The sequence below is a fragment of the Crotalus tigris genome, unplaced genomic scaffold, assembly GCF_016545835.1.
Source record: "Crotalus tigris isolate CLP2741 ecotype Arizona unplaced genomic scaffold, ASM1654583v1 scf7180000020728.642097, whole genome shotgun sequence".
NCBI lineage: Eukaryota > Metazoa > Chordata > Lepidosauria > Squamata > Viperidae > Crotalus > Crotalus tigris.
Window position 1 is genome coordinate 143182 of NW_024098154.1, and position 16327 is coordinate 159508.

The following is a 16327-nucleotide window of genomic DNA, read 5'->3' on the forward strand; positions in this document are numbered from 1 at the left end:
GACCCCCAACCGGTCATAAGTCAAGGACTACTCAACCGGTCGTAAGTCGAGGACTACTCAACTGGTGCAGCACCGTTTGCAGAATGGGACTTTTGGCGGGCTCGGCAGGGCAGAGACAGCCTGGACAATTCCTATTGGCTTTTGAAATCCAATAGAATTAGACTCTATTCAAGAGAGTCTATTCTATTGGCTTTCAAAAGACAATAGAATAAAAGGGAGTAGTACAGCTAAGGAAAAGGGGGGAAAATGGTGGACTGTGTTGTTTAGCGACCCCAGTGAAATGGTCGTTCGACCCCAAGTGGGGTCCCCACCCACAGGTTGAGAACCACTGGTCTAGCTGAAATTAAATGCTAGCCATGTAATACTGTATTTTCCTCTGTATCTCTCGTATGGAAGCTGGTAGAAAAACACCTGATTTGTCCCTGGCCTCTTCCATTTGTTTTCCTAAATTTCTATCTCATGAATTATATACGTTTATGTATAAACCAGTATTTCTCAACCTTGACAATTTTAAGGCATGTGGACTTCAACTCCCAGAATTCCACAGCCAGCATTGCTGGCTGTGGAATTCTGGGAGTTGAAGTCCACATGCCTTAAAATTATCAAGGTTGAGAAACACTGGTATAAACTGATCATTTTGCCTCTGATTCAGAGCCTCTGACTTCGGTAAGTAGCTATAGCAACCAAAAGACAAAAGCTGACTGTGATGCCTGCATTCAGGATCTCAATTTGAGGCACCTTTGTAAACTGAGAAAATGTTAGTTTAAGAGCCATGGTGGCACAGTGGTTAGAGTCCAGTATTACAGACTAACTCACTGCCCACAGCCAGGAGTTCAATTCTGACTCGATCAAAGTTGACTCAGCTTTCCATCCTTCTGAGGTTGGTAAAATGAGGACCCAGATTGTTGAGGATATGCTGATGCTGTAAACCGCTTAGAGAGGGCTGTAAAGTACTGTGAAGCAGTATATGTCTAAGTGCTATTGCTATTATCTGATGTACTATAAGTGGAAAAAAGCCCAAGTATACAGTATTTTTTTATTTCTAATTAATTTAGTAGCTTAGATAAGCAGACACAAAGCTGCTGTGTGTGACAATAGGTAGCTATTTCACTAAAAATGAGAATGAGAATAATTGTTTCCCCTTTTGTGTGTAGGTGGCTACTGGGTAATTTCCAAACTGCAGACTGATTATTTGTTGATAAGATTTATGTGGCCATCCATCTCACAAAGGTGACTCTGAGCAGCAAACTGGTTGGAGTCATGAGGAAACAAATGCCCAGCAGTCAAGATGCATGTTATGGTTTCCTCTAAGTCTGAAGAGGGCAACCATAGTCCATCAGCTCAGAGAGATGACAGGCAATCAGTCAGCTGAGGCAGTTCCCAAGGACATTGAATCTCAGAAGACTGGAGCAAAATCAGAGAAAGAGAGGGCTGATCTTGATCCAAGAACTCGCCAGCAATTAAGACATGCAGAACACAGGTGGTCAGCTTGTCTCCTCAAGAAGAGTTGATGGCAAACCCCTAATATAGGGGTCTGCAAATATGGTGCTGGAGAAAACTCCTGCGAGTCCCCTAGATTGCAAGACGATCAAACCGGTCAGTCCTAGAGGAGATCAACCCTGACTGCTCTTTAGAAGGCCAGATCCTGAAATTGAAACTCAAATACTTTGGCCACCTAATGAGAAGGAAGGACTCACTGGAGAAGAGCCTAATGCTGGGAAAGATTGAGAGCAAGAGAAGAAGGGGACGAATGGCTGAATGGAGTCACTGAAGCAGTAGGCGTGAGCTTAAATGGACTCCAGAAGATGGTAGAGGACAGGAAGGCCTGGAGGAACGTTGTCCATGGGGTTGCGATGGGTCGCGATGGGTCGGACATGACTTCGCAACTAACAACAACAAATATAAATCTAAGTGCTGTTGCTATTGCTAAACCCATCACTCTGTCTATCAAGATTTGCCTTCTTTCCCAGCCAAAGCCATCCAAGCTGAGGGAGTGATTGGTGGCTGTTTTTCTGCCAGCATAGAAACCCATCAATTATTCCAGCTTACTTGCCCTAGAATAATCTGTTAGGATAGTAGCACTCACTGCTCTCGGTACCAAGACAGAATAGAGACTGTGTGTATTCAAAATTTGTGGCTGGCAAAGAGTTAGTGGGAGACTAGTATAGCTATTTCAGGCTCATTAGCCCTCATCAGCTAGTTACACCCTTCAGGGATTCAAACTTGGGCAGCTTGCATGTCAAGCAGCTGTGTTACCCTTTTGAGCCACAGGTTCCCCGTTACTCCTGTCAGCAGAAACCAGGGAGGATATGTATCTTATCTGTTGGGGGAGGCACCTGGTCTACCAAATATAAATCAGTCTGTTCTGCATTTAGCTCCAATCTAGGAGCATGTTTAGCAGGCAGACGTCACATACTGTGAACACTATAAATTCAAAATTTGTGGTTGGCAAAGAGTTAGTGGGAGACTAGTATAGCTATTTCAGGCTCATTAGCCCTCATCAGCTAGTCACACCCTTCAGGAATTCGAACCTGGGCAGCTTGAGTATGTACGTAAAGCAAATTTTTGCCTGTGCAAAAAATAAACGAAAGCACATTCATCTGTCAGTCTGAATGTGCCCTTATGAATCAGATGCAGTTCAGTCTTTCAAGCAAAAAGAATGACCAGAGCCCTGGGAAAGAACAACAAAGAACCACAAAAGTTGTTCTCCAGCAAATATTTCTCCACCAACAATTTTGTACCAATCGAATCACACAGCAATACTCCCATCATAACCACTTGAGCCAAAGATCCATTACTTAAAAGCAAAGGGAAAATAAGCAGAATTTTTACATAAATACGAAGTCAACAGAATGGAGCAGATTAGAAAGCAAGATACAGGAAACTACAACAAGCCCCATTCACCAACCTTTCTCCTGATCCTTTTTCTCCTCCATTGGTGTCCGAGCCACCGCAGCATCAGAGGTGCACAGATGAATGGGCAACTCTGCACTCCCTGCTAAAAGCTCTTGGAAATAAGGGTTATTCCCTGGAAAACAGGTTTCGTGCAATGGTTTCGACGGTGCCACGAAGTCATCAGAAATGTTTGTACGAAGGTTAGAAGATGAGAAAGCCCCAAGGGAATCGAAGCCAAGATGAACAGCAATCACACACACAAAAATAGACAGACGAGGGGGGGGGGAGAAGCAACTTTTGAGGAAGAGGGGAAAAACCACTTGTATATCGTGTGACTGTCAGAAAGAGGAAATAGCATGCGGTAGGCAGAGGAAGCATAATTGAAGACGGACACCAGGGGTTTAGCAGTCTAACAACCCAAATGAAAAATTGTATGTGATGGCCCAGCATGTAAATATCCTTGGATCTCTTAAAATGACCATTACAAAGATTTTGTCTCGGCTCTAATTGCACTAGAAAACAGCAAAGCATTATTTGACCATTATTTCTACGGTATTTGCCTTGATGCATTTACACCATAAACGACCAAAGAATTTCAAGCAATAAATGTCCACAGAATGCTGTCTGTGCTATAACGAAGGAAAAAAATGGGGGAAGTGGTCGTAACAGGTTATTGTCTGAGCTGCTATTAGAGGAGTAATGCCACCAAGCTATCCTTGTCTTCTCTGATTCTATCAAGAGAGGGAGTTGTTGCTGTTAGTTGTAACGTCGTGTCCGACCCATCGCGACCCATGGACAATGTTCCTCCAGGCCTTCCTGTCCTCTACCATCTTCTGGAGTCCATTTAAGCTAGTCTAGTTAAGTAAGTAAGTAAAAAAGGAGGGAGGGAGGGGGGGAAGGGAAGGGAGGGAGGGAGGGAGAAAGACAGTCTTGGTTCAAGACTCAAATGTCATGTGACAGGGTGAGTTCCCATTATTTGCCGCAACTCCTGTCCACCTAGCAGTTTGAAAGCTGGAAATGCAGGTAGATAAACAGGTACCACTTCAGTGGGAAGGTAACATGGCCATGGAAATGTCTTTGGACAATGATGGCTAGTCTCAGCTAAGAAACAGAGATGAGCACCGCCCACTAGAGTTGCACACGACTGGATAAAGGAAGCCTGTACCTTTTTCCTTCCCAAGATGAAAAAAGTTGCCATTTATAGCAATAACTAAGTTGGCATGTAATTTGGCAATGTTAAAACAGCACCCAAAACAGAACTTTACAAGGAAATAATCATGTGTGACAAGAATCTCAATAATTATTTGTTTTCCTTACTGGCCCCTTTTTTGCAACAATCCAAAACAACTGTTGCAAAAACCAAGATCATGGTCGTCAGCAAACAACCCATTAATTTACACCAATAAATTCAGAAGGAATACCATTATAAAAAGTTGAAAGGATCACGTACCTCGGTTCTAATTCACATGAAAGCTGGGACATGACCACTGAAGTAAAGACAAGGATAGAGAAAGCTCGAACAGCATTCTTCAAAATGAAAAAGGTCTTCTGCAGTCACAACATAAGCCTAAGACTGAAAATCAGGCTTGTCAATTAGAAGATTTTGGACACGTGATGCGAGACCCAGAAAAATACTGCAATACTCCATTTAATCCTCCAGAGAAAGATTGAAGGCAAACGAGGTCCAGGCAGAAGAAGAACATCGTGGCTTCAAAATCTAAGGGACTGGTTTGGACAAAACTCAGCAGCACTTTTTCGTGCGGCTGCTGATAAAAACAGGATCATCAACATGATCACCAACATCTGATAACGGATATGGCACAAGAAGAAAAAAGATGTGAAACACAAAGGTGTGAAAACGCTTGAAGATGTACTCTATGAGATAGACATATCAGCATTTCTGACTGCTTAAATGTCAAGCTATTTTTTTTTAATTAACAGTCACCTGTTTCACCAGCTATCATGAAAACTGCTGGGATGAAAATGCTCCGTTTGTATTATAGTTTTGTTATTCATGTATTTTTTTTTATTACTGGCCCCTTTTTTGCAACAATCCAAAGGTATGATACACAAAGATGTGAAAATGACTGAAGATGTATGAGATGGACATATCAGCATTTCCGACTGCTTAAATGTCAAGCTTTTTTTTTTTTTTAAAATTAACAGTGACCTGTTTCACCAGCTTACATGAAAACTGCTGGGATGAAAATGCTCTGTTTGTATTATAGTTGTTGTTGTTTTTTAAAAAAAACCTTTTTAATTTAGTGGTATATTGGAAACAAAAGACTCCTTCCACCTTTCAGTCTGCCTATCAGCAGAATAACTCTCCAAAAATTGAACAAATGGGACAAGATTTGGATCAGAAAGAAAGCAGCTGAGGTTGGGATGTGTGTGTGTGGATGTGTGTGTGTTGAAGGGAGGGAGGGAGCCAGTCACTCACTCTCAGTCTCTCACTCTCTCTGTCAGTCCAACCTACCTCACAGGGTTGATGTTGTCGGGAAAATAGGAGAAGGAAAGAAGATTATATATATGTTTGCCACCTTGAATTACTTATAAAGTAATAAAGAAGGGATAAAAATCAAATAAATAAACAGACAGAAAACTGAAATGCTGCCATTTTGTCCGGAATACAGTTTATGCAACCCACCTTGTGTATCCTAAATTACACATACACAAAACCATAAGTGCGGTCTATATGACTTGATTGTACACAGAGGAAAATACAAATACTTATATGAAGAGCCAAGGTGGCGCAGCAGTTAGGGTGCAGTACTGCAGGCCACTTTAGCTGACTGTGTTCAGCAGGTCAGCGGTTCAAATCTCACCGGCTCAAGGTTGACTCAGCCTTCCATCCTTCCGGGGTAGGTAAAATGAGGACCCAGATTGTTGGGGGCAATGTAAATATATATATACATTGCTTACTGGTGTACACCGCTTAGAGAGTGCTCACACTTAAAGCGGTACATAAGTCTCATAAATAAAATAAAATAAATAAAATAAATACTTTCCAGAAGGCATACTCTTCACATCTTCCCTCTCTTGTTTAAATCACCATCTTTCTACACACATTATTCAACTTTGGGGGGGGGGGGACACAGGTTTCTTCAGCCTGTACTTAATTCCACTTACTTGCTATCTTAGTAAATGAGACAGGAGACCTTAAAAGGCCTCATGGTGAAGATGGAATGGAAGGCTTGTGTGTGTTCCTGGTCAGTTGCATTAGAGTCTATGAGGAACCCTCTAATGCAACCGTTGTTAAACTGTGGTCTGCAACCCCTGGGGGGGGGGGCTGCGATGTTGTCAAGGGGGTCCGTGAAGACTGGAAGAAATGTTATGATTTAAATCGTGAAGTCTTGGTGGTCCATGGTGAAGAAAAAGTTGAGAACCATTGAAATCCAAACCACGGGTGTAGTTTGGCCTCTGAGGTAAATTTTATAATTTGTGACCGCTTTTCTTGAGGTACCGTATTTTCCGACATATAAGACAACTTTCTAAACCATGAAAATCTTCTCAAAAGTCGGGGGTCGTCTTATACGCCGAGTCGTCTGATACGCCGGAAAATACGGTATGTTGGACTTCTTTTTCCAGGCATGGAACAAATTGCCTGCAATATCTAAGAACTTTGAACAGGCAACCGAACTAGAATCCCAGCAAAAAATGACCTACTGTAGTCATTTTCCTGGATTTATCTGCAAGACTACTTTGCGATGATAAAAGAATCTAAAGTGTGTTAAAGGAGAAGGTCCACAAACAACGTGCAGGGCACCATTTCTTTTCTACCACTTGATCTCCATCCAATGAAAAAAACTAGTCTCTGGCAAACGGCAATGAACTTGGATCCAGGAATAGCTCTCTGCAGACAGGCATAGTTTAGTTTCTCTAAGAGTTTTATAGTTTGGTATCTCTAAGACGTTCGTGTGATATGTACACAGGGCAGATTCCCATTTTCCAAGCAGAATGGCCACGGGAGAAGATTAAATACTCCTCATTAAAATACTGACGTTTTATCCGTTTTTGTACTGTACCCGACATTCTTAATGTCTTTAATTTCAGCCTCTAAATAGCTACCCAGATATCAGACATTTGGGATACATATCCTGCTGCCATAGTTTAATCATAGCTTACTAAATAAGCCGCAGCTGGTAGGGGTCATCCCTAAGGCACCCAAAAGTAATATTTTAACTTTGTGCGTTATGTAAACACTCCAGTGTCTATGATGTATGTATTCTAGCCTCAGTTGCTTAGCTTTGTATAAAAACAGAACAGTAACCTACCTCATCAGGGCTATTTTGGCTATCTGTGTGGATTGATTGATTTTCCGCAGTTGCTTTGTTATGGAAAAATAACTGTTTATTTTTGCTATTATTTATTACTGTTGTGTTATTAGAGTCACAGACTCATAGAACTGAAAGAGATCTTGGTTTTCTTCTAGTCAAGTGCCCTGCCCAAGGCAGGAGTCTTTATGACATCCTGGACCAATGATTGTTCAATCTTTTCTTGAAAACTTTCAGCAAGAGAGCACCCACAATTCCAGGAGGCAACGTGTTCCACTGATTAATTATACTCACTGTCAGGAAATTTCCCTTTAGTTCCAGGTTTTAACAAGCTTCTACCCATTGTTTCTTATCCTGCCCTTAGGAGCTTTGGGGAATAAAGCTGTGACAGCCCTTCAAGTATTGGAAGACGGTTGTTGTGTCGCTCCTAAACTTTCTCTTGGTTAGGCTAAACATACAGTACCTAGTTTCCTTAACCATTCCTTATACAATTGAGCCTCCAAATTCCTTATCATCTTTGTTGCTCTTTTCTGCATCCTTCTTGAATCTCAACATCATATTTGTACTGTGATGACCAGAACTAGAAGCGGTATTCCATGTTTGACTTCACTAATGCAATATAGAGAGATACTATCACTTCCCATAATGTTGACGCTCACTATCCTTCTGTTGATGCAGCCTAGGACTGTGTTGTCCATTTTGGCAGATGGAGCACATTTCAAAATGAAAAAGGTCTTCTGCAGTCACGACATAAGCCCAAGACTGAAAATCAGGTTTGTCAGATATTATATTTTTTCTATCCTGCTCTATGGAGTGGAGAGTTGGTCTCTAACAGAAGGCTACCTGAAGAGACTAGAAGCATTTGAAATGTGGATTTACAGGCGGCTCTTACGTATAAGCTGGGTTGACAAGATCAGAAATGAGGAGGTGATAAACCGCCTGGGAAAGCCAAGGGAAACCATCAAAACAATTAAAAAACGAAAGTTAGAAGATTTTGGACATGTGATGCGAGACCCAGAAAAATACAGCAATACTCCATTTAATCCTCCAGGGAAAGATTGAAGGCAAACGAGGTCCAGGCAGAAGAAGAACATCATGGCTTCAAAATCTAAGGGACTGGTTTGGACAAAACTCAGCAGCACTTTTTCGTGCAACTGCTGATAAAAGTAGGATCGCCAACATGATCGCCAACATCCGATAACAGATATGGCACAAGAAGAAGAAGAAGAAGCACACTGCTGGCTCATATTTAAGCAATATGTGTGTGAGCTGTTCAGAACCAGGTCGTCATGGGCAAGCGCATGGACACGCATCACTCTTCACTTATGGCAGAGGACCCCAACGTTTCGGGCACCAGGGACCGATTCTGTGGAGAAAGGCTTTTCCACAGACCAGAGAGCATGTGGTTTTGTGTGCTGCCTGCATCCCACAGATGGGACTTTGCTTGTTTGTGCGGCCCGGTTGCTGGCATGCCGTGGCCCGGTACCGGTCCACAGACAGGGGATTGGGGACCCCTGACTTACGGGGCCTGCCTCCAAACAGCTCACAGCTGAATAGTGGGCTATGGCCCGGAGGTCAGGGACCCTGGTTTAAACTGTTCCTTTATTTAAAGAAAGGAACCTATCTAATTTTGTTTTTATTTGGAATCTGCTTCTGGATTTTGTGCTTGTGACAGAAAAATGAAGCTTTGACGTTGGTTTTGCTGATTAGATAGATTTATTGTTATAGAAATGACTCGTTGGTATATATTATTGTATAAAACTAAAAAGGTGAGGTTGTAATGTTATTATCTTTTACTATGCTGAAGAGAGGCTGAATCAAGGAGAGAAGCAACCTAGAACTAAGGAGAAACTTCCTGACAGTTAGAACAATTAACCAGTGGAACAACCTGCCTCCAGAAGCGGTGAATGCTCCAACACTGGAAGTTTTTAAGAAGAGACTGGACAGCCATTTGTCTGAAATGGTATAGGGCAGTGGTGGCAAACCTATGGCACGGGTGCCAGAGGCGGCACTCAGAGCCCTCTCTGTGGGCACACGCACCGTCGCCCCAGTCCTAGGCCTTCAGCTGGATTTTATAAAACCTTTTCACTTTAGGCCTCTGCCGCCATGTGCCAAAAAAAAAAAAAGGTTCAATTAGTCAATTTCAACTTCTCGCAGGGAAAAAAAAGATCTTGCAAAGTTGGAATTGATTGATTGAATTTTTTAGTCCCACCCAGTCTGCTGTTACCACCATGGCCACGCCCACCCAATGGGCCATGCCCACCCAATGGGCCACACCCACCCAATGGGCCACGCCCACCCGGCACGATGCATAAGTGGGTTTTGGGTTGCAGTTTGGGCACTCGGTCTCTAAAAGGTTTGCCATCACTGGTATAAGGTTTCCTCCCTGAACAGGGGGTTGGACTAGAAGACCTCCAAGATCCCTTCCAACATTATTATTATTGTTATTGTTATTAAGTCAGCACCCCCTTTTCTTTTTTCTTTTCCCCTTTCTACCCCACACCCTCTTTTCCCCCTTTCCCCTCCCCTGCTTCCCATTATTTTAATTTTGTTTTGCATTTTATATTCTGATAAACTACAGGTAGTCCCCGACTTACAACATTTCATTTAGTGACCGTTCAAAGTTACAAGGGACTTATGACCGTTTTTCACACTTACGACCGCTAACAGCATCCCCATGGTCACAGGATGAAAACTCAGATACTTGGCAACTGTCTCCTATTTATGAGGGTTGCTGCAACCACCAAAGTTCATCGGGAAGCCAGATTCACTTAACAACCATGTCACTAATTTAACAACTGCAAAGGCAAGTTCACTTAAAAGTGGCAGGAAAGGTCATTAAATGGGGCAAAGTTCACTTTACAGCAGTCTCGCCTAGCAACCGAAATTTTTAAAAGTTTTGAACCTGAAAAATAAACCCATGCTGGCTCCGAGTAATTACCTTATTTAATTATTTCGCATTCAGGTTTTAACTTGGGGAGCCAACTAGAGTTGTAAGATGAATAGCCGCATTAATTAGTTCAATAAAATAAATAATAAATAACAACCCACCCATCTGTGTTGGGGAAACAATGTTCATATCTATCTGGGAAACTAAGGTAAATAAATCACAGTTAAATGAATTAGGAGTAAGCATGAGATATAAACATGGCCTTTGATGGCAAACAAGATGAATATAAACAGAGTGTCACTATTGTCTGTTTTCTACAGAGTTGGTAAGTGACTTTCCTGTTGTCAATCTATACATCTGAGTAGTAGGGCATGTATTATTATAGAATATCTTTGCTGGCTATTTCAGGAGAAAGACTGAGATTCACCAGCTTTCCTAATTGTCCTAAACTTGCAAATTTAGGCTATATGGTCAGCAAGGAAACTAATCAAGGAGAGAAGCAACCTAGAACTAAGGAGAAACTTCCTGATAGTTAGAACAATTAACCAGTGGAACAACCTGTCTCCAGAAGCGGTGAATGCTCAACAATGGAAGTCTTTAAGAAGAGATTGGACAGCCATTTGTCCGAAATGGTATAGGGCAGTGGTTCTCAACCTTTCTAATGCCGCGACCCCATAATACAGTTCCCCATGTTGTGGTGACCCCCAACCACTTATACATCACCGGGTGCCAGGGGTGTGGCCAAAGAAAAGGGGGAAAAAATGGTGGACAGCCTTGTTTGGCGATCCCCGTGAAATGGTCGTTCAACCCCAAATGGGGTCCCGACCCACAGGTTGAGAACCACTGGTATAGGGTTTCCTGCCTGAGCAGGGGGTTGGACTAGATGACCTCCAAGATCCCTTCCAACTTTATTAGTAGTAGTAGTAGTAGTAGTAGTACTGGCTCACTCATAGTAATATTGAAATCATGTTTCTTTTAATCAGAGAAATGAATCATCAACACGGTTATAATAATTGCCTGGACATTAATTTAAAATGTACAGCAGGGGGATTATGGGAGATCCTCAACCCGTTCAACTTTTACGATAAGGCAATTAAATCAGCGGTGGGATTCAAATATGTGAATGACCGGTTCTCTGTGTGGATGCCGCTTCCAGAAGTCCATTCTGGGCTTGAGCAACAAAAAATTAGTTACTGGTTATGCCGAAGTGGTGCAAACCGGCTGAATCCCACCACTGAATTAAATTCAAGTTGAGCTTTAGGAAAAGGTTGAGCAATTCTATGGATAAAAGCAATAGCTTTTTTTTAAAAAAAAATCATACACATCACCTATTTTTAGAAAAGAAAAAGTTTTCTGATATTTGTGTTCTCTGAAATCTAGCTGTGAAAAAGTCTTCTAAAACAGCTTTCAGTGTTTATCTCCTCTGAATCAATCCCTTAAGTCAGTGGTTCTCAACCTGGGGGTCGGGACCCCATTTGGGGTCGAACGACCATTTCACGGGGGTCGCCAAACAACGCAGTCCGCCATTTTTTCCCCCCTTTTCCTTAGCTGTGCTACTCCCTTTTATTCTATTGGCTTTTGAAAGCCAATAGAATAGACTCTCTTGAATAGAGTCTAATTCTATTGGCTTTCAAAAGCCAATAGGAATTGTCCAGGCTGTCTCTGCCCTGCTGAGCCCGCCAAAAGTCCCATTCTGCAAACGGTGCTGCACCAGTTGAGTAGTCCTCGACTTACGACCGGTTGAGTAGTCCTCAACTTATGACCGGTTGGGGGGTCGCGGCATTAAAAAGGTTGAGAACCACTGCCTTAAGTCATTCAAATATCAATTCTGAAAGAGACTGAAGGAAGGAAGATTTTTATTCTGGTGTAGACACACACAAATATAGTTTATTTCAAGTAGCTCAAGGTGGCAAAGGTACTACTGAATTCCCTTTCCAAGTTATCTTAACGAAAGCCCTGTGAAATGCAGGTGGTCCTCGACGTACGACCACAATTGAGCCCAAAACTCCTGTTACTAAGCGAGACAGTCGTTTAAATGAATTGTTTTTCCCCAATTTTATGACCTTTCTTGCCACAACTGTTTTAAGTGAATCACTGTAGTTGATAAGTTAGTAACACGGGTGTTAATTGAATCTGGCTGTCCTATTGCCTTTGCTTGTCAAAGGATCGCCAAAGGGGATCACATGATCCTGCAACCGTCATAAATACGAGTCAGTTGTCAAGCATCTGAATTTAGATCACATGACCCTGGGGGGTACTGCAGTGATTGTAAGTGTGAAATATAGTCATAAGTCTTTTTTTTTTCAGTGCCACTGTAACTTTGAGTGGCCGTTAAATGAACTGTCGTAAGTCAAGGACCACCTGTAGTTATTTCTCCCCTGTGATGGGGAACAGATACTTCAAATTAGTTTCCCCAGTTCTGACTCAACATCTGAACCCAGTCACTCCTGGCTACATTTCACTATGACTCCCATCAGCCCAGATTTTGTATGACCAGAGAGAAAGCTTATTCTAGCAACTGCATTACCACTATTTCTAGATTGGCTGTTGACTTGTTCTGGTTCAGGAAACATACAGATCTCAGCTGTCAATTCAAGGTGCCACAGCTGAAGAATTAGCATTTCACCCAAGTTAGGACTTCACCATCTGGGCACCATATTAGCACAATTAATCAGTGGAACAACCTGTCTCCAGAAGTTGTGAATGCTCCAACACTGGAAACTTCAAAGAAGAGATTGGACAATCATTTGTCTGAAATGGTGTAGGGCTTCCTGCCTGAGCAGAGGGTTGGACTAGAAGACCTCCAAGATCCCTTCCAATTCTCCTATTCCATTCCATTCTATTCTATTCTATTCTATTCTATTCTATTCTATTCTAGTCTAGTCTAGTCTAGTCTAGCCTAGCCTAGCCTAGCCTAGCCTAGCCTATACTCTACTTGTTATTCTATTCTAATTCTATTCTAATTCTATTGTAAATCTAGTCTAGTCTAGTCCACTCTACTCTTGTTATTCTAGTCTATACTCTATTCTACTCTTGTTATTCTATTCTAATTCTATTCTAAGTCTAGTCTAGTCTAGTCTAGCCTAGCCTAGCCTAGTCTATACTCTACTCGTTATTCTATTCTAATTCTATTCTAATTCTATTGTAAATCTAGTCTAGTCTAGTCTAGTCTACTCTACTCTTGTTATTCTAGTCTATACTCTATTCTACTCTTGTTATTCTAGTCTAAGTCTAAATCTAGTCTAATCTACTCTACTCTACTCTACTCTACTCTACTCTACTCTACTCTACTCTTGCTATTCTATTCTATTCTATTCTATTCTATTCTATTCTATTCTATTCTATTCTATTCCATTCCATTCCATTCCATTCCATTCCATTCCATTCTCTTATTCTGTTCTATTCTATTTTATATTCATGAAAAGGCTGCTGATGACTGTTAGAGCACGCAATACAAAACTCCAATTCCAGAAATTGGGTAGGGTCTCTCCAAGAATTGATGCTACCTTGAAGACTTTCTGGGCCGTGAACTTTAAAGAATGACACACACACCCGCAGCCAAGCAAAGCTACCAATTACTGGCAAGGTTCAACAGGTGCACCCCCTCCTTCAGCGCGGGAAGGTCCTGAGGTCCAGGACTGTCACGCCGTACAGCCGCCGTACAAAATATCCAACCCAGCGGACTAGTACCTTGCTTCGGACGCCCAACCGCCCGCTCCAGAACTGAAGACCCTCCGCCTGCGCGAACGAGGCCACGGAGGCTGAGGGACCTGCCCTGTCTCCGCTCTGCCTGCAAGCACCGAAAGTGACTTGCAAAAAAAGGAGGACGCGTTTTTTTGTTTTTCTTTCTTTTCTTTTGCCTTACCTGACCAGTCGAAGCGGAAGGCTGCCGTCGGGCCTGCGGGCGAAGGGCGCAATTGCACCGCCTTGGGAAAGAGCCCAACCGCCGCGGCCGCTCGCCGCTCCCCGCGCCACCTTTCGCCTCCCCCCCCCCCTCCGTCCCCTTCCGACGGGGAGGCGGTTTCCAAGTGGGCGCTCGTAACCTCGCCCTCTCCGGGCAGCGCCTTCCGCCGCCGGGCTTGTTTGCGACCGGCGGCGTTTGGGGAAGGTCGGGCCTCAGCGCGGCGGAGGAAAAGGAAGCGAAGGCTGCGAAACTCTTGCACGACGGCTCGGAGCGCCCGCTGGTCTTTCCGAGCGCACCTAGAAGGAGGAGGAAGAGGAAGGAGGAGGGAGAGGGAGGAGGAAGAGGAAGGAGGAGGGAGGAGGAGGAGGGAGGAAAAGGAGGAGGAGAGGAAGGAGGAGGAGGGAGAAGAAGAGGAAGGAAGGAGGAAGGAAGAGGAGGGAGAGGAAGAAGAAGAGGAAGGAGCAGGGAGAGGGAGGAGGAGAAGAAGAAAAGGGTGAAGAAGGAAGGAGGAGGAGAAGAAGGAGAAGAAGGAGGAGGGAGAGGGAGGAGGGAGAAGAAGAAGGAAGGAGAAAGAAGGAGGGAGAGGAAGAAGGAGGGAGAGGGGGAGAGGGAAGAGGAGGAGGGAGAAGAGGAGCAGGGAGAGGGAGGAGGAGGGAGAAGGAAGAGGAGGAAGGAGGGAGAGGGAGGAGGAGGAGGAATAGGAGGGAGAGGGGGGAGGAGGAGGAGGAGAGGGAGGAGGAGAGGAGGGAGAGGGAGAAGGAGAAGGAGGAGGGAGGAAGAGGAGGGAGAGAGGAAGAAGGAGGAGGGAGAGGGAGGAAGAGGAGGGAGAGGGAGGAGGAGGGAGAAGAAGAAGAAGAAGAAGAAGAAGAAGAAGAAGAAGAAGAAGAAGAAGAAGAAGAAGAAGAAGAAGAAGAAGAAGAAGAAGAAGAAGAAGAAGAAGAAGAAGAAGCCGCCCTTTGGAGGGAGCGACTGAAATGTAAGGGCATGGAGGGCAGTGAGTGGGTCACTGGGCCAAGGCCGTCTGGTAGGGAGAGAGCCTGACTTGCCCTCCTGAGAAAGACGCCCTGGGCCCAAAGAAGGACTTTGCAGAGAAGGCAAAACCAACAAGAGTTCAGCGTCAGCTGCAATACCGGAACTTCGGTGTGGCTGGTTGTGGTTGCCTCGACCTAACCCACTACACTTTCTGCAGAAAATGATTGTGCAAAAGAAGTCACCCCAAAGCATTCAGATGACAGAGAGAGAGGGGGGGGGGAATACAATATCCAATGTACAGTAATAACCAATAAAATGTATTATTTTACATTACATATATGTAGGAAAAGCCCTCTCGTGTTTGGACCCGCATAAATATATTACATACCAGGCCTCTGTGGCGACAAGAACGAGGCCACTCTGTTAACAGTTGACAATAGAAGGAACCGGGCCCAAGGAAATGCCTTCTCCGGCCAGCCAACTTGTATTGTTCCTGCTCAGAAATCTTGCAAGGGAAAAATGGCAACATTCCTCCCTAAAAAAACAAGAGCAAACACTGCCATCCTCTGAGGGTTTTTTATTTTTTTTGTAAAATTGGTATTGATTTTTTTCATACAATTCAACAGTACTTATTCAACGACGTGTTGTCTGAGTTGATCATTCACTAACACAAATTTAATTCCTTTTTTTTAAAGATGGAATCGACCCGATTGTCTAAACGTTTTTTGAAGAAAAACAAATTTAATTCCTAATCCTTTATTCTTTTCGCTAGCCATCGATAAAACAAGTCCCAAGTCTGCTAGTATTCTCTTTCTTCCTTTTCTTTCAACCTCATAGTAAGTCTGTCCGTTTCTGCACATTCTAATATTTTTTTTAATTATTTCTTCCTCTGATGGTATTCCTTCCTTTTTCCTCATCCTCTGAGGGATTTTTAGTTTTGTCTTTTTGGCACAGTCTGGTGATGTCATGGTTCCGACCGATGAAACTCTTCAAAAGAACTTCGAGGCATTGTTTACCTTAAAGAATCTTTATATGAGAAGCATAGCATCGGCACTAACACAATCGAAGCCAAAAACTGGGTTCCCCTCCCCTGAGCACATAGTATCAAAGCACAATCATAAATCATATTCTCCAATTAGTTTGAAATGCAGGCTTTCCCTCCAGTTCTCCAGCCCCCAATTCTTATCATCTCTTATTTCAGTAACCTTGATTCTCACACTAGATCCAGTATTGTTATGTCTAGCTAAACTCTCAAGTACATTCCTCCCCCCACCATCATCTAACTCTAGCTCTAACTTTTTAAGAGTAAAACATAAGAAAAAAAGGGTTTCATCTCCATCTGCTGTCAAAGCAAAAACATCCAATGTTAGCAGCATTGACAAGTGAGATGAT

General features: G+C 43.2%; 1 protein-coding gene across 2 annotated transcripts in view; it reads right to left on the minus strand.

The window, feature by feature from the left end:
- Positions 1 to 14351, minus strand: part of TEC (tec protein tyrosine kinase) — a 68552-nt gene extending 54201 nt beyond the window's left edge. The window contains exon 1 of one of the 2 annotated variants that reach the window (XM_039368300.1): positions 13925 to 14351. Coding sequence is in view for 1 of the 2 variants with exons in the window: in XM_039368299.1 (XP_039224233.1) it covers positions 2909 to 2959 (51 nt within the window). In the remaining variant the exon portion in view is untranslated. Of the gene's footprint in view, positions 1 to 2908; positions 3110 to 13924 lie in introns of those variants that run through there. The other variant, XM_039368299.1, reaches the window with a different exon arrangement.
- Between the last annotated feature and the right edge of the window lie 1976 nt (positions 14352 to 16327).